This window comes from Malaclemys terrapin, chromosome 21 (genome assembly GCF_027887155.1).
Source record: "Malaclemys terrapin pileata isolate rMalTer1 chromosome 21, rMalTer1.hap1, whole genome shotgun sequence".
Classification (NCBI taxonomy): domain Eukaryota; kingdom Metazoa; phylum Chordata; order Testudines; family Emydidae; genus Malaclemys; species Malaclemys terrapin.
In genome coordinates this window covers 4,635,698-4,659,186 of record NC_071525.1, presented here as the reverse complement: position 1 = coordinate 4,659,186, position 23,489 = coordinate 4,635,698, and the positions used below count along the sequence as shown (strand labels likewise).

The 23,489-nt window shown below is 56.7% G+C and overlaps 2 protein-coding genes across 2 annotated transcripts; one reads left to right on the top strand and one right to left on the bottom strand.

Annotated features, from left to right (window-relative positions):
* Positions 1-2,192: 2,192 nt before the first annotated feature.
* On the top strand, positions 2,193-13,788 carry LOC128827026 (G patch domain-containing protein 4). The gene is made up of 8 exons (XM_054010715.1): positions 2,193-2,266; positions 5,992-6,145; positions 6,905-6,978; positions 7,721-7,813; positions 9,127-9,234; positions 10,794-10,897; positions 11,756-11,806; positions 12,498-13,788. Exons 2-8 carry the CDS (start codon positions 6,067-6,069, stop codon positions 12,904-12,906), a joined length of 918 nt encoding a protein of 305 aa, XP_053866690.1. The 5' UTR covers positions 2,193-2,266; positions 5,992-6,066; the 3' UTR covers positions 12,907-13,788.
* Positions 13,647-21,450, bottom strand: NAXE (NAD(P)HX epimerase). The gene is made up of 6 exons (XM_054010714.1): positions 21,221-21,450; positions 18,220-18,328; positions 17,593-17,703; positions 16,305-16,418; positions 15,207-15,354; positions 13,647-14,399 (listed from the first exon to the last, which is right to left on the bottom strand). Exons 1-6 carry the CDS (start codon positions 21,403-21,405, stop codon positions 14,197-14,199), a joined length of 870 nt encoding a protein of 289 aa, XP_053866689.1. The 5' UTR covers positions 21,406-21,450; the 3' UTR covers positions 13,647-14,196.
* Between the last annotated feature and the right edge of the window lie 2,039 nt (positions 21,451-23,489).

Genomic DNA, 23,489 nt, shown 5'->3' with positions numbered 1-23,489 from the left:
GCGCGGCTTTGCTCATAGCTCGTAATGAGGGGGATGGAGGGGCAGGGGCAGGTAATTCTCCCAGGGCAGGTGGAGTCTTATTGTTCTCCTGTTATATCACCTTATTTCGAGTGATGGATGGGGAAGGGATGACGGGACTGGGACAATAGTCTCCCATGTTCCTTTAAGTTGCTCAGACATGGGCACTCTCTCCCCCACCCCCCGGAAGTACTCCTTGCAGCAGATGGGCTGCATGCCATCCTGGCCCCTCGGTGCCTGGGTGGACCAGGCTGGGGTGAAGGCCAAATCATCGTTCACTCTCCTTTAATGCGATGCCCCTAGGTGCTCCGGGGCCCACGATGAGTTAGCACCTTTCATAAAGAGCTCTGATCTGATTAGTGCTCTGCGGATGGAGCACGACCTAATTCTTTAATCCAGATGAAAATTAGAATGAGACACTGTAGACCATTAAAGTGTCAGGGAAATGCTGAAATTCTCATGATGTCAATGGGCCAGCTCCCCCGCTGGTTTAAACGGGCATAGCTCCATGGGTGTCAAATGGGCCAGAGCCCCAAATGGTGTACATCAGCATCACTCTATTGAAATTAAGGGGGCTATGACAATTTAAACCAACTGAGGATCTCTCCCAATGTGACTGACGCGATTTTTACCATCAATCTGTACGCGTCTGTTGAAACTATGAAGCTACAACAGGAAGGGTGGTTAGCTTGGGAGGGTGGGGTGGACACCTGTTCCTCCGACCTTTGATTAAGGTAGCATTTTGACACTGGGGCCAAATCCACAGCTAACGGGGGGAGGGATAGCTCAGCACTTTGAGCATTAGCCTGCTAAACCCAGGGTTGTGAGTTCAATCCCTAAGGGGGCCACTTAGGGATCTGGGGCAAAATCAGTACTTGGTCCTGCTAGTAAAGGCAGGGGGCTGGACTCAATGACCTCTCGGGGTCTCTTCCAGATCTATGAGATAGGCATATCTCCATATATTATTATTTTTTATTTGGTGTAAATCAGCAGCACTTCAGTGGAGTGACATTGATTTACACCAGGGGGCGGGGGAATCTGGTCCATTAATTCCAATGCAACTAGGCTGATTTACCCTGTGTGTGGGGGCAGAATCTGGCCATCTTTTTTTAGGTACAGGCGCATGAAGAAACAAACATCCTCGCGCTGACAGGGGCCAAGTGCCATGTGACGGTTGCCATGGTAACAGAAAGCTTTCTGACAGGGTCTGTCTCTGGGTGATGCAATCCAGCGCTGGGGGTTTTGTTCGGTAATAGCAATGCTTTTATGGCATACAATGGTTGCAAGGGGGGGAGGCATTTCTCTGTCAGCCCCCTCGGCAGCGATCCGAGCTCCTTGTTGTGGTGTTGTCGTCGTTGTCGTGGTATTGCGTGTCCCTTTAAAATGGTGCCTCCTTCCAACCTTTCAAAGGCAAAGAGATAACAGGCGAGGTGACAGAATAACTCAGATGGGAAGGTCACTTGATTCTAGACGGGCTGAGTGGGGATGGGATGGGAGGAGAGGAGACGATGGAGGGGGATAACCTGCAGCTTCATATTATCCGTATTGCAGCATTGCTCATGGACCACAACCACAGAACAAAGCCAGGCCCTGCTTCAGTTTCCAGTCTAAGTAAGTAGCAACATGGAAGCAGATTTGACTCACTGCCAAGGCATCTCGGCCTCCTTGTTCAACTCAGCCAAATGCCACTTGCTCTTCGTGGGACATTTTTTAAAAAAACTTTCTTCCGACATTGCCTATGAAACAGCCCCCTCCCCTCTCCCCGGCTCCTTTGCCACTGGCAAAAAGGAAAACAAACCAAAGCCCCACCAGGCTTTGGGGGAGGATGGTGTTCTGTTGATTTGTTTTGTATTTTGGTTTTACGCTGCCAAAAAAACAAACCAATCCAAGTGAAACAACAATAAAGGGTTGTTGTTTTTTCCGGGGACGTGCGGGGAGGACACGCGTTTTCCCTCAATGTTTTACGGGAAATTTTCCACAGTGACTAGTTGCCCTGGGACCAGATCAGCTGGGGCCAGGGGATCCATGATGCAGGGGCATCAAGGCAGGTGGGGGTGGGACATGCTTTGCAGGGCAACATCCCTGGAGGATTCGAACTCTATGGTTTAGACACGAGGGGCAATTTCTCCTCTATGGTTCCTCGCAAACCTAGAGCGGCGGGCGTGTGTGAAAGGTTTTACTTCCGGGAAGATGGCGGCCTCCATGCAGCGCTGGGCATGTGGCTGCGGGGAAGGAATCCGGTGTAACAGTGAGTGGCTGCGTATGGGGAGCCGAGGGGGCTGGAGATATCGGGGGCCCCTGGAGAGCAGAAGGTGGGAGGCTGGAGGTGGAGTCGGAGGGGCTGAAGATGAGGGGCTGGAGAGGGCTGGATGGGGCGCTGGAGAGCTGAAGGGGGCTGGATGGAGAGCTGAAGGTGGGGGGCTGGAGAGGGCTGGATGGGGAGCTGAGGGGCTGGAGAGGGCTGGATGGGGAGCTGGGGGGCTGGAGAGGGCTGGATGGAGAGCTGAAGGTGGGGGGCTGGAGAGGGCTGGATGGGGAGCTGGAGAGCTGAAGGGGGCTGGATGGAGAGCTGAAGGTGGGGGGCTGGAGAGGGCTGGATGGGGAGCTGAGGGGCTGGAGAGGGCTGGATGGGGAGCTGGGGGGCTGAAGGGGGCTGGATGGAGAGTTGAAGGTGGGGGTCTGGAGAGGGCTGGATGGGGCGCTGGGGGGGTGCTGGAGAGGGCTGGATGGGGAGCTGGGGGGCTGAAGGGGGCTGGATGGAGAGCTGAAGGTGGGGGGCTGGAGAGGGCTGGATGGAGAGCTGAGGGGCTGGAGAGGGCTGGATGGGGAGCTGGGGGGCTGGAGAGGGCTGGATGGAGAGCTGAAGGTGGGGGTCTGGAGAGGGCTGGATGGGGCGCTGGGGGGGTCTGGAGAGGGCTGGATGGGGCGCTGGGGGGGTCTGGAGAGGGCTGGATGGGGAGCTGGGGGGCTGAAGGGGGCTGGATGGAGAGCTGAAGGTGGGGGTCTGGAGAGGGCTGGATGGGGAGCTGAGGGGCTGGAGAGGGCTGGATGGGGAGCTGGGGGGCTGGAGAGGGCTGGATGGGGAGCTGGGGGGCTGGAGAGGGCTGGATGGGGAGCTGGGGGGCTGAAGGGGGCTGGATGGAGAGCTGAAGGTGGGGGTCTGGAGAGGGCTGGATGGGGCGCTGGGGGTCTGGAGAGGGCTGGATGGGGCGCTGGGGGGGGTCTGGAGAGGGCTGGATGGGGAGCTGGGGGGCTGGAGAGGGCTGGATGGGGAGCTGGGGGGCTGGAGAGGGCTGGATGGAGAGCTGAAGGTGGGGGTCTGGAGAGGGCTGGATGGGGCGCTGGGGGGGTCTGGAGAGGGCTGGATGGGGCGCTGGGGGGGTCTGGAGAGGGCTGGATGGGGAGCTGGGGGGCTGAAGGGGGCTGGATGGAGAGCTGAAGGTGGGGGTCTGGAGAGGGCTGGATGGGGAGCTGAGGGGCTGGAGAGGGCTGGATGGGGAGCTGGGGGGCTGGAGAGGGCTGGATGGGGAGCTGGGGGGCTGGAGAGGGCTGGATGGGGAGCTGGGGGGCTGAAGGGGGCTGGATGGAGAGCTGAAGGTGGGGGGCTGGAGAGGGCTGGATGGGGAGCTGAGGGGCTGGAGAGGGCTGGATGGGGAGCTGGGGGGCTGGAGAGGGCTGGATGGAGAGCTGAAGGTGGGGGGCTGGAGAGGGCTGGATGGGGAGCTGGAGAGCTGAAGGGGGCTGGATGGAGAGCTGAAGGTGGGGGGCTGGAGAGGGCTGGATGGGGAGCTGAGGGGCTGGAGAGGGCTGGATGGGGAGCTGGGGGGCTGGAGAGGGCTGGATGGAGAGCTGAGGGGCTGGAGAGGGCTGGATGGGGAGCTGGGGGGCTGGAGAGGGCTGGATGGAGAGCTGAAGGTGGGGGTCTGGAGAGGGCTGGATGGGGCGCTGGGGGGGTCTGGAGAGGGCTGGATGGGGCGCTGGGGGGGTCTGGAGAGGGCTGGATGGGGAGCTGGGGGGCTGAAGGGGGCTGGATGGAGAGCTGAAGGTGGGGGTCTGGAGAGGGCTGGATGGGGAGCTGAGGGGCTGGAGAGGGCTGGATGGGGAGCTGGGGGGCTGGAGAGGGCTGGATGGGGAGCTGGGGGGCTGGAGAGGGCTGGATGGGGAGCTGGGGGGCTGAAGGGGGCTGGATGGAGAGCTGAAGGTGGGGGTCTGGAGAGGGCTGGATGGGGCGCTGGGGGTCTGGAGAGGGCTGGATGGGGCGCTGGGGGGGGTCTGGAGAGGGCTGGATGGGGAGCTGGGGGGCTGGAGAGGGCTGGATGGGGAGCTGGGGGGCTGGAGAGGGCTGGATGGAGAGCTGAAGGTGGGGGTCTGGAGAGGGCTGGATGGGGCGCTGGGGGGGTCTGGAGAGGGCTGGATGGGGCGCTGGGGGGGTCTGGAGAGGGCTGGATGGGGAGCTGGGGGGCTGAAGGGGGCTGGATGGAGAGCTGAAGGTGGGGGTCTGGAGAGGGCTGGATGGGGAGCTGAGGGGCTGGAGAGGGCTGGATGGGGAGCTGGGGGGCTGGAGAGGGCTGGATGGGGAGCTGGGGGGCTGGAGAGGGCTGGATGGGGAGCTGGGGGGCTGAAGGGGGCTGGATGGAGAGCTGAAGGTGGGGGTCTGGAGAGGGCTGGATGGGGCGCTGGGGGTCTGGAGAGGGCTGGATGGGGCGCTGGGGGGGGTCTGGAGAGGGCTGGATGGGGAGCTGAGGGGCTGGAGAGGGCTGGATGGGGAGCTGGGGGGCTGGAGAGGGCTGGATGGGGAGCTGGGGGGCTGGAGAGGGCTGGATGGAGAGCTGAAGGTGGGGGTCTGGAGAGGGCTGGATGGGGCGCTGGGGGGGTCTGGAGAGGGCTGGATGGGGAGCTGGGGGGCTGAAGGGGGCTGGATGGAGAGCTGAAGGTGGGGGTCTGGAGAGGGCTGGATGGGGAGCTGAGGGGCTGGAGAGGGCTGGATGGGGAGCTGAGGGGCTGGAGAGGGCTGGATGGGGAGCTGGGGGGCTGGAGAGGGCTGGATGGGGAGCTGGGGGGCTGGAGAGGGCTGGATGGGGAGCTGGGGGGCTGAAGGGGGCTGGATGGAGAGCTGAAAGTGGGGGTCTGGAGAGGGCTGGATGGGGCGCTGGGGGGGGCTGGAGAGGGCTGGATGGGGAGGTGGGGGGCTGAAGGGGGCTGGATGGAGAGCTGAAGGTGGGGGTCTGGAGAGGGCTGGATGGGGAGCTGAGGGGCTGGAGAGGGCTGGATGGGGAGCTGGGGGGCTGGAGAGGGCTGGATGGGGAGCTGGGGGGCTGGAGAGGGCTGGATGGGGAGCTGGGGGGCTGGAGAGCTGAAGGGGGCTGGATGGAGAGCTGAAGGTGGGGGGCTGGAGAGGGCTGGATGGGGAGCTGGGGGGCTGGTAGAGCTGAAGGTGGGGGGGCTGGATGGGGAGCTGAAGAGCTGGGGGTGGGGGTTGGATGGGAATCCGGGGGGGCTGGGGAACTGGCATGCTTGGGGACGGAGAGCTAGTGGGGGGCATATAGAGGGTTGGAGGGAGGGGGATGCCAAGGGTTGGGTGCTGTACTTGGCTCCCTTTGTCTTGCTTTCCCTGGATTTGATCTCCCATTTGGAATAGCACAGATCAGTTTTGCCAACTGTTCACATGGGATGGGGGGCACTGGGTGGGGCAGGTACTGCCCTTCTGGTTTCTTGCAAAGAACCCATTACAAAGGAGATCAGTATCCTTGTCCCCATTTTACAGATGGGGAAACGGAGGCACAGGGAGGTGAAATGACTTGCCCAAGGTCACACAGTAGGTCAGTGGTGGAACTGGGAATAGAGCCCAGGTTTCCTGAGTCCCGGTCCACTACGCCACACTGCCTGTATGTTTATAGTCTATTGGCAATGGATGCTGCTCAATGCAAATTATCATTTCAGCATGTGTAATTATGTGCCACCTTCCTACGATAGAGTGATGCACAGGGAGGCCTGGAAACTGCAGGGTTCAAGTAGCATCAAGCTTTAGAATAGCAACCTGAGTCCATCATGAACGGCTCTCCCAAGAACAAGACCGGGGGGATGACGTTTGCAGAGCAGCAGTTACAGAGGCACGGCTGGAAACAAGGTACGGACTTGATGCATCCAAAAATCAGGTGCACAAAATAACGATTGATCTGGAGGAGGTGGGTCGGAAGCTCCTTTGCTCCCTGTCTCCCAACATAAGGACCAGGGGATACTCAATACAATTGAAACGTGGCACATTCAAAACTGATACATGCAAATAATTTGTTCGAACAATGTGCCATTGGACTGCAGAACTCCTTACCACAAGATGTCATCGAGGCCCAGATTCAACGAGGGATTGAGTGTGTAGGTAGACAATAAGAATGGCCAAAATTATAATAAGTCAATGATAGAATTTTTTGAAGGGATATTAAACCTCATGCTTCAGGGTTTAAGACAATCTCTGACTTATGAGGGTCAGGAGGAAACCTTGCCCCAGAAAAGGTTATCCCAATAGTGAAGGGTTTCTCACACTCTCTTCTGAAGCAGCTGGTGCTGGCCACTGTTGGGCACAGATCAGTGGGTTAGAAGGATCTCAGTACTGATCCAATCTGGTGATTCTTGTGCTCACAATATTGTGTCTCTTGGCTGCACTGGGTTTTCCATTTCCGTGCAAGGGGCTTGTTGGAGCTTTGTCCCCGTCTAGTGCCTGAACCATGTAGAAGGTTTATGGTTCTGTTGCTGGTTAGTCTTTCAGCTTAAGAAGCTGGGGCTTGTGTTTTTGGATCAAGAGGTTGTGGGTTCGATCCCCACCTACGATCCCTCCAGGAGCCATTAATGTGAGGGAAGTCCTGCATTTATCTTGCTGTGCTCTCTCTAGGCAAAGGGCTGGGGAAACGAGAGAACGGCATCTCTGAAGCCATCAAAGTGAAAATGAAATGCGACACAGCTGGGGTAAGGAAGACCAGGTCTATACAAGCAAAACTTATCATCAGTACATCTAGGCTGTATAATGCGGTGCCCCCTTGGCCTTATACATAGCTGGAGTGCTCTGGGGGCTGGATGACTCTGGGGACTGCGAATAGGCTGTTTAGATCCTGCTCGTTTGCCATCTGGCTGCTCCTTGGGCCTGCATGGAATGAGGTTGATGGGTCTCAGCCCAATTCCTAGTGGGGCAGGCTTGTTGAAATTGTAGGTTTGTCTGATTTTTCTCCCCTTCGAGACTTCTTTTGGTGTGTGTGAGATTGAGGTGCTGAAGGCCCCCTCTGGGCCCCCTTTATTCCTATCTTTCAAAGGCTCTCGTGGCCGCACCTGATGCCGTTCCATCAGCGCTGCTTCTGGATTGACAAAAGAGAATCAGCTGCTCCTTCTCTCTGCTGCCTTCCCTCCCAGAGCCGATTTTGCCGCTTTGGCTGCTCCCCCAGCCCCTGCTAGGCCAACAGATGAGGTTGGCTTTAAACTGGCTTCCCCCTGGCCTGAGCTGTCCCACTCCATTGCCAGCCTAGGGCCCTCCCTTGCACACGCATACGCCTCAAGCTCCTTGAATGTCCCACACTTGCACAAGCTCTGTGCTTTGTAAATAAAGGAGGACCTAGAGCCTGACTGGGTTGGGAAGGATCCCGACAGCTGTGTTGGATCAGCAAATCCTGAAGGGGAGCAAGGCAGGGTTTTTTAAACCCTTTCTTTTCCAACCCAGGTGGGTCACGACCCAGCAGAGCAATTCACTTTCCATTGGTGGGATCACCTCTTCAACAAGTCGGCTGCGAACATCTCGGTGGAGGCTGGGCAGGTAAAGGGGGAGATTAGGGGTTGGGGGGGATCAGGGAGGCCTGGACGTCTTGATCTAAGTGCTAAGAGCTAGATGGGATTGACAAAGAGCGGCCGATGCCAGGCTACAGACGTGGTTGTATAGGAGATGCCCTCCCAGAACAAAGCCGGACCCTGCTCACTTCTCCAAAAGCGCTTTGGGTGTTTTCCCTGGCCAAAGCTATAATGAATGGAGCTCCCGCAACTCGCCACTCAGTGTGCATCTCCCTCTGTGGCCAGTCCTCTGACGCTAGGTGTCTGTTACAGCCCCCTGCTACAGAGCCTGGGTCCTCAGTTCAATCTGTAATGGCTCATGATTTTCGCTCGGGAGATCCCTGGTTCAGTACTGGTGGTGACTGTCACACATGTTCTTAAGGACCGTGCGTCACGGGCCTGATCTGACGAGATGCTGGGCTTTACAAAGGGGGATCACTATAGTCATCCCCTTTTTAAGGATGGGGAAACTGAGGCACAGAGAGGTGCTGTGATTTGTCCAGGGTCACAGTGCCAGAGCTGGGAGTGTAGAATCCAGGAGTCCTGAGGCCTCACCTGTACCTTAACCACAAGACCATCCTTGGACCAGTGATCAGAAAAAACATTACAGTTGATTCTTTCTTTCTTTTCTGCTCACTGGTCCAAGGGTCTCATGTGGAAAGGTACTGGGCTGGGTGGCAGGACACCGGCTTTCTCTTTTTGCCGCAGTGCTGTGCTGGCTCGGGCATGGTGTTCTCCCTCTGGGAAACTGAGGCACGCAATCTCTAAAACAGAGCCGATGATACCGAGCCACGTTGGCAAAGTGATTTGAGATTGAACGCTCTCCTTTGCCGTGATGCTAACAGAAAAACTCCAGAACTGTTAGGCAGCCAGTGTCTGTGTTACTGAGCAATACTGTCTCATCGTCTCCCTCTCCCCGTCCCCCCCATCCCATCTGAGAGTATCCACCGGTCATCTCCTGTCTCGTACTTAGATTGGAAGCTCTTTGGGATGGAGACTGTTTCTTTGTTCTGTGTTTGTACAGCGCCTAGCACCATGGGGCCCTGGGCCAGGGCTCCTAGGCAGTACTGCAATACAGATAAGAATACAAACACCTGTCAGGAATGGTCTGGTTATTACATAGTCCTGCCGTGAGTGCAAGGGACGGGACTAGATGACCTCTTGAGGTCCCGTCCAGTCCTGCACTTCTACGGTTCTATGATTAACCGTATGTAAGTGTGAAATATGGAGCACGTAATTAAACTAGCTAGTGGCCTGTCGTGAGTTCTGGCTGTTCACACGATGCCTGTTTAAATCTCCTAGGATGGCGTCCAAATGAAAAAGCTCTCTGAGCAGGACGGGGAAATCACCAACAAGAAGCCCCGCAAAGCACCCAGTGCCAGGAGCATGCTGTATGGCCGCTTTGTGAAGGTAATAGGGCGCGCGGGTCGGTGTTCGGGATTCCCCGTCGCTGCAGACAGGCTCCTGTGCTGTCGGCTCTAACGTCTAGCATTTCTGTAGTGCCTTCTGTCCTGAAAGATCCCACAACTACACACAGGCTTCAGCCACTGCTGAACTTCAGCCACCTTGGGCGTGAAATGAGCCAAGATTCTCCTGGATTCTGTCTGGCAGCGCATAGTGACGCTGTGCAGGGATTGCCCACCCAGTGTTGAAATGCAGCCCCCTCTGGGGTGGAGCGTGGTAGCTGGACAGCATATAAGGATGCAGCATAGGGTTCGCTCACTGAGCTCTGAAATGCTGCTGCCTCTGGGGTAAAACAGGGCAGAAGTCTGACAGCACATAGCAACGGTGCACGGGGATCACGTTCCCTATGCTGAAATGCAGCTGACTCTGGGGTCAGGCACACAGCTGTTTTGACACCTGTCCTGCAACACTGTACAGTTTAGGGACAGTAATAGTGTATCCAGCTGAAGCTGCGTGGAGGGGAATGTGGCCTAGATACTGGGGCTAATGACACACATTATATGGGGATATATCTGTCTCATAGAGCTGGAAGGGACCTTGAAAGGTCATGGAGTCCAGTCCCCTGCCTTCACAGCAGGACCATGTACTGTCCCTGACAGATTTTTGCCACAGATCCCTAAATAGCCCCCTCAAGGATTGAGCTCACAACCCTGGGTTTAGCAGGCCAATGCTCAAACCACTGAGCTATCCCTCCCCCGCCGCTGCTGCCCTATAGAGTGCTACCTCCTCACACCCCTGTGCTCATCCCTCAAGTGGGGGTAGTGGAGCATTTCGTAGCTTCCCAGGCCAGACGGGACTACTGTGATTGTCTAGTCTGACCGCCTGGATAACCCAGGCCGGAGAACTGCCCCAAAGTCATTGCTAGGGCAGATCTTCTGGAAAAAACATCCCATCTTGATTTAAACACTGCCAGTGATGGAGAATCTACCACGCCCCTTGGGTAATGACTCTCTCTGTTCAAAAGGTACACCTTATTTCCAGTCTGAGCTTGTCTAGCTTCAGCTTCCAGCCGTTGGCTCATCTTAGACCTTCCTCTGCTAGATGGAAGAGCCCATGATTCAGTAGTTGTTCCCCATGCAGATACGTAGAGACTGTGATCAAGTCACCCCTTGCCCTTCTCTCTGTTAAACTAAATACGTAGACTCGGGCAGCTCAATCGCTATATGGGACATTTTCTAATCCTTTAATCATTCTCGCGGCTCTTCTCTGTACCCTCTCCAATTCCTCACCGCCCTTCGTGAATTGTGCATAGATGTGGGGATGGGGAAACTGAGGCCCAGAAAGAGACCATCACTTGTGTCCAAGGCTACCCAGAGAGGCAGAGCTGGGGATAGAACCCAGAAGTCCTGACTTTCAATCTAATCTGCAATGCTACCTGTCTGTACTAACACAGAGCCTGCTCCCCCACCCTCCCACTAGCTTCCCCTTCATCTGCAGCACGGACCGTGGGGAGGTGGGGGTATCTCCAGCACGGTGATTTCTGACTGCACCTGTCTCCGTCCCAGGCGGCCACGCTGACGGCAGGAGGGGAGGAGCCAACGAAGCAGGTTTCCACCTCGGAGAGCAGTGAGGACGAGGAGGAGAAATTGGACCTGTCCAGTGTTAGGAAGTAAGTGCCCAGCCAGGCCTGGGGGCAGGGAGCAGCTGTTCTGAGCCACTGGGCTGGCCCATGTGCTAAAGGCACCAGCCACAGGACCCATCTCTGCTCAGAGGGCCAGATCCTGTGAGAACAGCCTGTACCCCAAGGAGGTTGGGGGAGGGGCAGTCCTACTCTGTGATCGGATTCTGCAGTAGTCCCTGTGACTGCTGTGTTGTCCCACGGCTAGTTGATCTCCATTGTATTAGAGCTGTCGTTCCCCCCACCCCCCAGCAGTGCAGGAGGAGTCCTTGTGCCACATGCAAGGGGGGGGCGGGGGGCGCAAGATCCCTGCTGGGTCTTCCTCCCCACTCCGACTTGCCAGAGAGCTCAGGGTTTGCTCGGGGACTGAACCATTTCTCCAGGGGAGTGGTGCACTTGGCTTCTTGGTGGCACCCTAGGAGTGAAATAGTCAGTTCTCCCCTCCTCGCTGGGACTTGCAAGCACCATGAGGGGTAGGTGAGCAGCTGTCCCTTTCTGTCTAGTGCCCCATGTAGTAGGGGCGGGGTAGGACACAGAATGTGGGCCCGCTGAATAGAAGGGCACTGGGGAGCACACACACACACCCACCCACCCACCCACCCACCTCTGGTGGCCTAGCCAGCCAGCCTCTGACTAATTCATTCAGTCCTGGGGACAACTGGAAAACCGGAAATGCCTGGTTTCCACTGGGGGAATCTCTCCCCAGGTGTTGCCTTATGCATATCGCAGGCGGCGGTGTCATCCCTTGGATATACAGCTCGGCCTACAGAAGCACTGCAGCGGGCGACCCCTTTAGCAGTTAGCACCCCAGTGATCCCTGCTGCAAACTCTCTTGTCTCTCTCCCCCAGGCTCACGGATGAGGAGCTGGTCCGAGCCTGCGGCGGCCGCACTGCGCACAAGTAAGTGGGCGAAAAGACATGGCTAGTGCTGGCTCGGAACGCCACGTCCTCCCCCTTCCTCAATTGCACCAGGATCCCTTCCAGCCCTGGTGCCTTCCATTTATCCAGCATGGTGGTTGGGGAGGGGAGAGAGTTCCACTGAATGACCTACCTTTCCTGCAGCTCAGGTGGACTTTTAAGGCTCCTGGACTGTACGTCCCAGGCTGGGGGCTATTCAGAGCAGGCTGAGTTGGGGGGCTGGTTCTGTTTGATTCCACATCTCAGGAACCCGTCCTCACCTCTGAGTGCGGTGGGAGCGTGGGGCTGGAGCTCAGACCCTATGCTGTGCCCCCTGGCGGCACATTGCTCCGGCTCCCTGCTAACAAGGAGGCCCTGCCAGCAGGACCTGTTCTAACCCCTCCGACACTTGGCCCTCCTGCTTTGCTAGCCCGACCCAGGAGTCAGAGAGGGGGATAGCTGGAGTCCAGTTCAGGCCCAAGGAAGGGGGGTTTGGCTCACGCACCCCCTAGTCCCCAGCATCCCAAGGCACCAGCCAGTATCCAGCTGAGTCTGTCGGATGCAACTGCAGTGGAAGTGGGGAGGATACATTGCAGGGCTGACTTACGAGAGGGCGGTCGCAGGTCTCCCTGGCCTAGGCACCATCTCTTCTCAGGCCGTCGTTAACCTGCCCTGTCCGGTGCGTTCTTCCCAGGGGAGCCCGTCACGGTCTGACCATGAGTGCCAAGCTGGCCCGGCTCGAGGAGCAAGAGCGAGCCTTCCTGGCTAAGTACAGCCAGAAGGAGGAGCAGAGAGGCGGCGCCCCAGAGCGTCAGCAGGAGGCAGTGGCGGGTGCGTCGGCCCCGGAAAGCAGCAACCCGGCTGAGAGGCGGCAGAAAGCCAAGAAGAAAAAGCGGAAGAGATCCAAAGAGAGGGGGGGTTGTGCCGAGGAGGAGGAGAGGCGGGCCAGGAAGAGGAGGAATAAGAAAAAGAAAGAGAAGGGGGAAGCGGCGGAGGGTTTGGAGAGCGAGTTGCCGGACTCAAGGGAGCAGCCTGAGGGGAGGACGGACCAGGGCAGCCCCAGGGAAAGGGCCAAAAAGAAGAAAAAGAGGAAGGGGCAGTGAACGGGGGCTCATCCTGTTTGAGGGGGGTGCCACCCTCCAGCCTGCTATGAACCCGCCGCACATTCATCTCCTGCTGCGGGCCCTCTTCCCAGTCACTCGGTAACCGCTCTTTAGCCCACGTTTCCCACCCTCGCTTTGGCTGCAGGGGTTAACGGGCCGGCCCTCTTACCCAAGGGGGCCGCTCTGTGCACAAGTACGTGGGTGGAAAGACATGGCTAGTGTCCGACTGCTGGAAAAGAGCCACTGGGGCGTTTATAGCCGGGGTGGGGGTTTTTCATGCTGCTGGAGCCCAGCCGGAAGCAGATGCTCTTAGGGCTTGTCCACGCAGCAGGTTACTGCGTGAGGCACTTTCAGTGCATTGCAGCAGCGTCCACACGGGATGTTATCACCCAGTAACGTGCTGTGTAGACAAACCCTTTGACCCCGGACAAGGCGGAGCAAAGAGGAGACTAAAAATACCCCTCACAGCGCTGATCACAACCACTGAGCACGGCTCTGCCCTGCAAGGGAATCAGTTGATCATGCCACTTGTGAATAACTCAATTCTCCAGCTTTTGCATCCCATTTCTGGCTGTTGCGTCCCATGCGGGGTTGAAACACCAGTAGCGGCGGTGCGAGTTTTGCCGCGGACTTCACAGGGCCAGGGTTTCACCCGCTGTATGTTTGCAGCATGGGTCAGATGGGAAGAGAGGGAAGGAAAGGCCAATTCAGAGATTTTTAGTGTCAATAAATCTTTTATTGCAGAGAAAAAACAAGGTGGATTTTATATACACATCAGCGGTGGCTACAGCTGTAAAGCCCATGGAACGCAGGCCTTTCCGTGTGTAGTATATTAAACAGAGTTCACGTCAGAACTTCGTTTCTAGACCCACCTGTAACTCCCAACAAATACACCCCCCCTTTTAATGAACTTTAACCCTTTGGGTCTGATCCAAAGCCTGCCGCCGACTGCAAAGGGCCTTGGGTCAGACCAAGCACAATCCCCAGCACACGTGTGCTGACCACAGCTGGCTTTGCACGCGCCAGGCAGAGCTATGCCGGGGATTTCCTAGCACCAAACAAGGCGCTGAGCGCCCCCACCCGTGAGATCAGCGCAAGTCAAAGGCACTTTGCAGAACCAGGCCCTACTTGCGCAGCACAGCTAGTCTCACCCCTACTAACCAGCAATGCTCCCCTCCCCCCAACACCTGCTTGATTCAGTCAAACACGGGGCAGGGCTTGTCTCTGCTTCCCAATCAAATTCCCCCCCTCATTCAGATTTTGGCTAAAGCCAATCCTGCCTGGCCCCGGCTAGGGTAACTGCAGGACGCAGTCAGTCTCGGGGTAGGGCGGCAGATTAAGCGAGTATTTTTGCTGCAGAGCCATTGGCACAAACCTGCCCCCCAGGAAGTGATAGCGGCCAGCAAAATGCTGCGCCGCTTTCTTGGGGGCAGTGAGAGAAATGAGCATGTCGGGCTGGAGGCCGTCGGGGCTGCCTTTCTCCACGTCCCAGCCTGAAAAAAAACAAGGGAGAGTCAGTTAGCCAAGTAAGTCCCGCTCCAGGCAAACTCCCTCCCACATCTGAAGAGCTTCCCTGATGTCAATCATAAGAGCGTTACTAGTTCCCCACGGAATACGCAAGGCTCAATTCTCCTCTCACTGATCAACAACTCCCAGAATGTCTCTTCCGTGCATTACGGGAGCACCTAGAAACCCCAGCTGAGATCAGGCCTAGGTGCTGCAGAAGAGTGGGGGGGAGAAAAAGTATTTGCCCCTATTTTAGAGCTGGGGAATTGAGGCACAGAGAGATCTGCCCATGGTCACATGGAGCTGGGACTTGAACCCCCTTTTCCTGAGTCCCAGTTCAACACAAGACCCTCATGCTGACTAACACGATGGCTGACAAAGCAAATACTGGCTGACGTAACATAAAGCCAGCTTGTGAATTCACTCGCAGGGCACAAGCTGGCAACGGTCAAGAAGGAATTCTTCCTTTCCCTGCCCTACCAGCACTGCCCAAGTGTGTTACCAGGGTAGAGACAATTACCTTCCCCTGAAGCCTCCGGCACTGGCCACCGGGATTTGGCTGGCCCAGTGAGTTTAAATCGATAGTACAAATCTTCACAGCAGAAGCCTGGGATAACCCAACAGGTCTGCTGCTGTCCCGACCGGTGACATCGCTGCAAAGCGCAGCATGTCACCAGGACATTAGAGGCCCACTAGGAACATAACAACCCTGCTGATGCAGCCAATGTGATCAAGAGAGAAAAGTTAATGGATGCCCAAGAGTCTGGGCAGCGCCGGGACGGGATGGAACGAACCGGAGGGGATATCGATGCTGGCGATGGGGACGGTGACTTGCTCCAAGGTCCTGAGGATGCTGCCGAAAGGTTCCCGCACGGCTCCCTTGAAGCTGAACCCGAAAATAGCATCCACCACCAAGCCATACAGCTCGTCAATCAGCACGGCCTGTAGGCAAACGGGGGTCAAGAGATTAAAACAGCAGGATCCCACCCCGGCACATGCACACTACAGAACATATCTAGGCAAGAAATAGTCTTAAGTACCAGCATCTCCAGCTGGGCCCGATCCTGGTCTCAGACTGGCGTAAATCCGGAGTAACTGCATCGGTTTACACTGGGGTGGCTGAGCTCAAGCTAGGTCAATCCGGGGTGACAAGCGAAATACAAAGGGCCTTATTCTAACCTCACCCGTCTGTAAAGCAGGAGTCCCGCTCCACTGAAGTTAGACTGGCGTACGGGAGAGGAGGCTCAAGCCCCGTATCTTTGTAGAAAGAGAACACGGCTACCCCAGTCTAAACGCACTGACTTCAGTGGAGTGACTCCTGATTCACACCAGCGTAACAGAGCAGACCACGGCCCAGTCATTTGCGCACACGCTCCCTGCTCTGCAGAGAATTGGGTGGCAGCACCAGGTACATTTGTCAGAGATACAGGGGACGCCCAGACGCTGTGGCGATAAGCACCACAGAGATGCCCATGAACAAGTAATAAACCCACATTGCTCATTTCCACTTTAACTGGATTTATTGGTTCTGCAGTGGTGCCTGAGAGCCCCGTCATGGAGCAGCTCCCCAGCGTGTTAGGTGCTGTACAAAACCAGGACAAAAAGACGCTCCATCCTGTAGCCTTTCCCCTCTGACACCTCGCTTCCCCTTCTTCCTTGAGATCCCAAAGCACTTGGTGAATATTAATGATTTAACCTGGCTACAGGAAGTCAGACTAGGCCATCGCAATAGGGTTCAGAATCGAACCTAGACGAGGAAATTAACCCTTGGTCTGCGTCTGGCACGCGAGCCTCTCTCCCCTATTTTGTGCAGTGAGGCGTATACAACTGAAGCCATGAAATGGACCAAGACAGCACGAAAGTAACAATGCTGGATATTCCACGCGCCCTACCTCCGATGGGAACTCCGAGAGAAAGGGAATGTCCATCTTCTGGCACTGAGTCGTCAACCCTTCAAACAGAGCTTTGCCGGGCCGCTTGGGGTAATGCACGCTCGGCTCGTAGCCCTGCGGGGACAACAATTCCAGGCGACGCTCCAGTGTGGTCACGGGGCTGATTCCCAGCACAGACCCACAGCTAGTGTCACCTGCCTGGGGCTTGGATGTATCAGGTCAAACAAACACCACACACTTCAGCCTCCTCTCTGTCCCCCTATGGTTCCCCAAAGCACCTCCTCTCTCCTAGTTCCCTCTCCCGTCCAGAGCTACACCCTTGTGCCCAGGGCCGAGGTAAACAGCTGCACCTGCCGCAGTGCGTTGGCAGAACTTCACCCAGGGCTGCTCACTGAAAAATCTGTATGCGAGGGAGGGAGGCTGGTCCGTCCTAAAGGAACGGGCCCCCTGTCACGGAGTCCCCGGGCGATGCTCTGGAACTGCTCCCCACAAAGCCAGGCAGGACTTTGGGGAGCCTCCTCTCCCTCAGAGCAGACTGTCTTCAGGGCAAGAAGCTCACACGGCTTCACCTCCTGGGTCTCTCCTGGGAGCATTCAGCATATGCCCCTCTGTGCGCTTCCCACAGCGAGTCCGCCCCGGCGGGGTCCTGGGGAAGCCAGAGGGTCCTGCACCCCCACTTCGCAGTCAGACGTGACTCTCAGCCAGCCAGTAACACAGAGGTTTATTAGATGACAGGAACGCGGTCTAAAACAGAGCTTGTAGGTACAGCGAACGGGACCACTCAGCCAGGCCCATTCTGGGGCACAGCGAGCCAGACACCCACGTCTGCCCTCCCTTCCAGTCCCCAGCCAGCTCCAAACTGAAACCCCCATGCAGCCCCTCCTTTCTGGCCTTTGTCTCTTTCCCGGGCCAGGAGGTCACCTGATCTCTTTGTTCACCTTTAGCTAGCCCCTTGCAAGGGGGGGAAGGGCCCTGGCCATTTGTTGCTAGGAGACAGATTGTCGGCCATTTATGCACACTGGAGACTTAAAAAATGCATAGGGGAAACTGAGGCACCCACACAGTATTCAGAGGAAACATTAAGAACAGTCCCACTTCGTCACACCCCCTAAGGAACATCTCAGCTAAGATCTGAATGGAGCAGGGAGGTTCCCATCCCAGGCATCGTCTGGCTCACTCCTGCATGAGCGTATACGCGTGAAGGACGCATGCTCGACTGCTGCTTTTGCTGTATCTGCTCTGGGCAGAGAGGACTTAAGTCTCCAGACATATTGCCAGCACTACTCACAAACATCTTCAGGTGTCTGGCACAGACCAAGCCGTCCCCGCCGTTATTCCCCGGGCCACAGACGATCAGCACCGTGGGTGGGCTTTTGGTGAAGGAGCTGGGCGGATAGGCCTGCGGGGGGAGAAAAGAACAGGCTTCGGTAAACAGCACAACAGGCCATTCGTAGAAACACAGGGGTAGCAGGGATCGGAGCCCTGTAACCGACCACAGACAGAGGCACCGATAACGCCACCTCCAAGGTAGCTGTGCTGCTTGCCAAAAGCCTGGATAACAATGCACGCTGTCATGCTGCCTAGCTGGCGGCCTCCACCCCAGAGGTGGCTGCATTCCAGTGGCCTGCATGCGCACGTGTGAGAGAGAGATGATCCTGCTGTGTTTAGTCTCGTGCTCTGGGATGGCAGATACAGCCTTATAAACCTGGGAAGCTGCGTCCCAGGGCAAACTGATCTAAGAACCTCATTTACAACCCTGGGTCCCCTGGATCGATCACTTGCAGGAGCTGCAAGGGGCCACGCCGCTGCCTTCCGGCCCTGCACAGAGCTCCCTCCCCTCCCTGGAAGGTTATGGCTGGATCGGGACGGGCGGGGCTCCCCGAAAGCAGGGGGGACCCGGGTGTGCAGTGCTCACCTTGGCAATGGCCGTCGCACAGCTCAGCCCCGCCAGCTCCATGAGTTGGTCGACGCTGAACTTGTACTCCGTGAAGAGCTCTTGATCAATGGCTTGTGCTTCCTCCTGGCTGAGAGGAGACGCAAACGACATGAGCCACTGGGTGTGTGTGATTGAACGGCTCGTCTTCGCAGCCGTTAGCACAGGTGCTGCCTCTCAGCAGCTAACACGACCACCCGGCTCACACCGCCACTCGAGAGCAGCTAGTCCTCCAGTACCGTCCCGCAATTCCCCCCGGGCAGCCCGAAAGGACAGGCAAGATCCCCCACAAGGCACTGGGAAAGAATTCGGGGAGCAGCTCAGCTCCCTGCAGCGCTAAGGAGCCCAGCAGACTTTGCACCACCCATGAGCGAGCAGCGCCCGCGTGGCCAAGGGTTATTTTGCACTGTTGCTGCTCTCACTTCAGCGAGGCTGACTCGAGAGGAGTCGCAGATCACTCCAGCCCAGGGGTCGGCAACCTTTGAGAAGTGGCGTGCCCGTCTGCCGGCTCCTGCCAGCCGGGGTCCCAGCTGCTGGCCCCGCTCAGCCCGCTGCCGGCCCGGGGTTCCGTCCATCCAGGCCGGCAGCGGGCTGAGTGGGGCCGGCGGCCGGGACCCCAGCTGACAGCAGAGTGCCACTAAAAATCAGCTCGCGTGCCGCCTTTGGCAGGCGTGCCGCCGATTGCCGACCCCTGCTCCAGCTAATTCTGCAGTGAAGCCAGGCCGTAAGTTACACATGTAACAGCTCCAACATCCCAATCCCCACAAGTATCATCCACCATCCCTGGCTCACTCGCAATCTCTCCTGTTTTACATCCTGCCTGTCTTCCTCGGGATCTCCACCATCAAACGTCTTGACAGTGCTGGGGTGTGCCTAGCGCAGTGGTTCTCAAAGTTTGGTAGTGGTGACCCCTTTCACATAGCAAGCTTCTGAGTGTGACCCCCCCCTTATAAATTAAAAACACTTTTTTATATATTAACACCATTATAAATGCTGGAGGCAACGCGGGATTTGGGGTGGAGGCTGACAGCTCACGACCTCCAATAACCTCGCGACCCCCTGAGGGGTCCTGACCCCCAGTTTGAGAACCCCTGGCCTAGCGTTTCCTGACTGGCTCTTGCTAAGATCAGCGGCCCGTAGGAATAACAGAGCTGGTTGGAAATCTTCCAACAGAACGTTTTTCTGTTGGGAAAAATGCTGATTCAGAGACACCGGAGTATTCTGTGGGAATGTACTGACGCCAATATTTTGCCTGGGAAGTGATCAAAGCATTTCCTTTGAACTTTACCCTTTCCACTTTTATATGAAAACGTACAAATTGAATCAAAAGTTTGTGGGAACACAAAATGTTTCAAGGAGGGCCACAGGAAATATTTTGGAATATTTCATTTTGCAAAAAAGGGCCAAGATTTCTATTTGGGTTAAAAACGAAGTCTTGGCATTTCCCGTGGGATACGAATTCCATGTATTGACCAACTCGAATTAACAACCCCCCGCGGGAACACGCACGTCTGTTTCCTTCACGGGACGCCAGATTTGCCACGCCAGATCAGAGCACTGATTCACCGACGCTTGTGAAGTTTTGCACCTCCAGCCTGACCGTGTCATAATCACTGATCCAGCCATTCCAGCCACCTGTCTCTGGCCCTGCCAGTCCTGACCGCTTGACTCTGGAAATCAGATCAGCATCTTGTCCCTGGCAGCGGTCGGGCTTCAGAAGGCGGTGGAACGCCCGTGCTAAATGCCACACGTACTGAGGTGTGTGTCGAATCCCGTCCTAACCCCGCCGAGATCCAGGTGCTGCTCCGGGTACCCGGATGCTCAGCGTTTACATTCCCTCTCATCACAGCAATAAGCTGCTCCAGGGAGCCACTGTCTCAAGGGCATCGCCCCTCTCAGGTGACGAAGGCACCCAAAGGTCAGATGGGCTAGTCTAGGCCTTCTCTGTCCCCCCAGTGCTGAAGCCAGGCCACTGATCTGCAGGGAGCTTTAGTGCCTCGGGGCTGGGAGTTTGTTTTACCAAACTGTAAAAGCAAAGGCAAAGGCAATTTAAGAAGGCAGGGAGCGGGGGTTACTCAGGGCCCGGGGTGAGGACGGCGAGAGAATCACACTGCACAGGTGCAAGTGGGTGTTTTCATCCTCCGATTCTCCACTTTTTCTCTCCACTTAGCAACCACCTATAGACACCCCCTCCCCTCCTCTCAGTCCCTGACAAATGGGCTATTCCCCATCCCCGAAAGGTGCCCCAGGTCCCTGCAGAACCCCCCACTACCCTCCCTCCTTTCCCCATCCCCTGCAGTCCAACCACCTCCCTCAGCTCCTCTCCTGGTGCCCTGCAGCACCCCCTCCCCCTCCAGCCCCATTCCCCCCCTTCTCCCCTACAGCCCCCCATTTCTCCTCTGCTGCAGCCCCCTCCCCCTACAGCCCCCCATTTCCCCCTCTCCTCCTTCAGCCCTCTCCCCCTACAGCCCCCCATTTCCCCTCTCCTCCCATGCAGCCCACCTCCCCCTACATCCCCCCATTTCCCCCCTCTCCCCCTACAGCCCCATTTCCCCTCTCCTCTGCTGCAGCCCCCTCCCCCTACAGCCTCCCTATTTCTCCCCCTCCCCCAGCTCCCCTACAGCCCCCTACCCATCCTCCACTGCAGCCCCTACACCCCCCATTTCCTATCTCCTCCCTGCAGCCCCCTCCCTACAGCCCCCCATTTCCCCCCTCTTCTCCTTCAGCCCTCTCCCCCTACAGCCCCATTTCCCCTCTCCTCTGCTGCAGCCCCCTCCCCCTTCAGCCCCCTTATTTCTCCCCCTCCACCGGCTCCCCTACAGCCCCCTACCCCTCCTCCACTACAGCCCCCCTTTTCCCTACACCCCCCATTTCCTATCTCCTCCCAGCAGCCCCCTCTCCCGATTTCCCCTCCCCAGTCCTTTCCCCTGCAGCCCCCCATTTCCCCAGCGCCCCCTTGGCGGGGGCAGGGCCGGGGGGCTACCTGAGGTGCGTGACCCCGCTGCGCCCCGGGTTCTGCATGGCGCTGCCGCTGCGCCCCCGGCCTGCGCCCCAGGCCCCCGCAGGAGACGCCCGCTGCACCGCGCAGCGCCCCGCGCCCGCCGCCGCCAGCCGGGAGCCCGAGGAGACCAGCAGGCCGAGCCCCAACAACGCCCTGAGCCCGGACATCCAGCTCCGGCGGCAGCCGCCCAGCCCAGCTCCGCTCCGCTCCGCCCCGGAGCGCACGGAGCAGGCGCTGCGCACAGGCGCCCCGGCGTGGGGGTGGATCCCGGAGCCAGGGAGTGGAGCCGGGCCTTCCTCCGGCTCTCTGCATCCCCTCTGGGCACTGCAACCCACCCCTCTGGGACCATGCAGCCCCCTCGGGCTGTGCAAAGTCCGCTGAAGAGACAGGTCTCACCGGCAGCGCCTGACTCTTCCTCTGAATCGACCAGCGCCTCTGAATATACCAGCCTCTCCGCCTCTGAATCGACCAGCCCCTCTGAATATACCAGCCTCTCCGCCTCTGAATCGACCAGCCCCTCTGAATATACCAGCCCCTCAACCTCTGAATCGACCAGCCCCTCTGAATATACCAGCCTCTCCGCCTCTGAATCAACCAGCCCTTCATCCTCTGAATATACCAGCCCTTCTGAATATACCAGCCCCTCCTCAACCTCTGAATATACCAGCCCTTCTGAATATACCAGCCTCTCAGCCTCTGAATATACCAACCCTTCTGAATATACCAGCCCCTCTGAACATGCCAGTCCCTCAACCTCAGCCTATGGCTATACGTCTGAATATACCAGTTCCTTTGCCTCCAGATATGCAAGCTCCCCTGCTGCCAGGAATACAAACACACCTGAATATGCAAGCCCTGGTCTCTCTGGGTATGCAACCTCTGGATATGGGAGCCCTGCTGCCCGTGGATACAAAAACCGCTCCACAACTGGCTATGCTAAGTCTCTGGATATGGGAAATCCATCTGAATATGGGAACCTGTCCACCCTAGACTATGAAACCCCTGCAAAACACACAGGGCCTGTGAGGCTCAGCCCGTGTAATGCCCTCAGAAGGTGCAAGGGGGATTGTATGTGCTGGAGTGATAAGAAAAAGCAATAAAGACCCAATGGAATAGATGTGTGACCCTTTAAAGGGCAGGTGTCTTACGGCTTGGCATCTTGCGTGTGCTTAAACTCGGGTTTGACTCAGACTGCGACCTTTTGAGCAAATGAAAAAATATTTCTAGAGAGCCTGATTGAAATGTTAAAGGGGACATTGTCAGGGTTACAGAAATGATGCAGTAACTAAAAGCCACAAATATCCTATACGTGGGTGCCAGTAATGCTTAAGATTATTAAAACAGAGTTGTAAAACCATCTAATTCACTTTCCACCGCAGGTGTGGTTTGCTTTATTTTCTTGCTCTTCAATGCAAATGGAAACAGACTAAGGCCCCGTTGCTGCAAGCAGATCCTACGGTGGTGAGGTTGTGCATGGATGGATCGAACGATTATCATTTGTATCAAGGTACCACATAGAGGCCCTGACCAAGATCAGGGCTGCATTGTGTTGGGTGCTCGCTAGATGCATAGTCAGAGACACACCGTGGCCCGCTCTTCCCATTTTACAGAAGGGAGCTGACGCAGAGAGAGATTAAGTGATTTTCTCATAGACTCATAGACTTTAAGGTCAGAAGGGACCATTATGATCATCTGGTCTGACCCCCTGCATGCTGCAGGCCACAAAACCGTCCCTACCCTTTCCTTGACTCTGCTGATGAAGTCCCCAAATCCTGTGTCTTAGTGACTTCAATTGGCAGAGAACCCTCCTGCTAGAGATCCCTGCCCTCAAGGTCACCCAGGGAGACAGTGTCAGAGCCAGGCCTTGAACCTACATCACCCGAGTCCCAGGTCAACCTCTTAACCACAAGGTTAGGATTAGGCTTTAGGAGACCATCCCTGCAACTTGTTTTGTGCAGGACACCTTTGCGATGTCAATGAGACTCCAGATCATCTACTGGGACCCCATATCCGGGGCTTAGTCAGTTTCACTTTTGTTTCTAGCCAGTGTCTTGTCAGTTTCACCTCCCTGAATGCCACCTGCTGTAGGAAAAGGCTGCGGTGTTTGAGTTGCAGGGGACTGTTCACATCCAAGCACAATAGAAATTATACGAATAAAAATAAATTCTATGTTAATTTAGGGTTTGTAAAACTTTTTTTTTTAAACAACCCTGTATTTATGTGAGCTGACAGGGCCTGATGTACTGAAACC

Coding starts and splice junctions, on each gene's coding strand:
- LOC128827026 (XM_054010715.1), top strand. CDS start 6,067: ATGAACGGCTCTCCCAAGAACAAGACCGGGGGGATGACGTTTGCAGAG. Junction 6,146..6,904: donor GAGGCACGGCTGGAAACAAG/GTACGGACTTGA, acceptor TGCTCTCTCTAG/GCAAAGGGCTGGGGAAACGA. Junction 10,898..11,755: donor GACCTGTCCAGTGTTAGGAA/GTAAGTGCCCAG, acceptor TCTCTCCCCCAG/GCTCACGGATGAGGAGCTGG.
- NAXE (XM_054010714.1), bottom strand. CDS start 21,405: ATGTCCGGGCTCAGGGCGTTGTTGGGGCTCGGCCTGCTGGTCTCCTCG. Junction 17,704..18,219: donor GTGCGACGGCCATTGCCAAG/GTGAGCACTGCA, acceptor CTCCCCCCGCAG/GCCTATCCGCCCAGCTCCTT. Junction 15,355..16,304: donor TCTCGGAGTTCCCATCGGAG/GTAGGGCGCGTG, acceptor GTTTGCCTACAG/GCCGTGCTGATTGACGAGCT.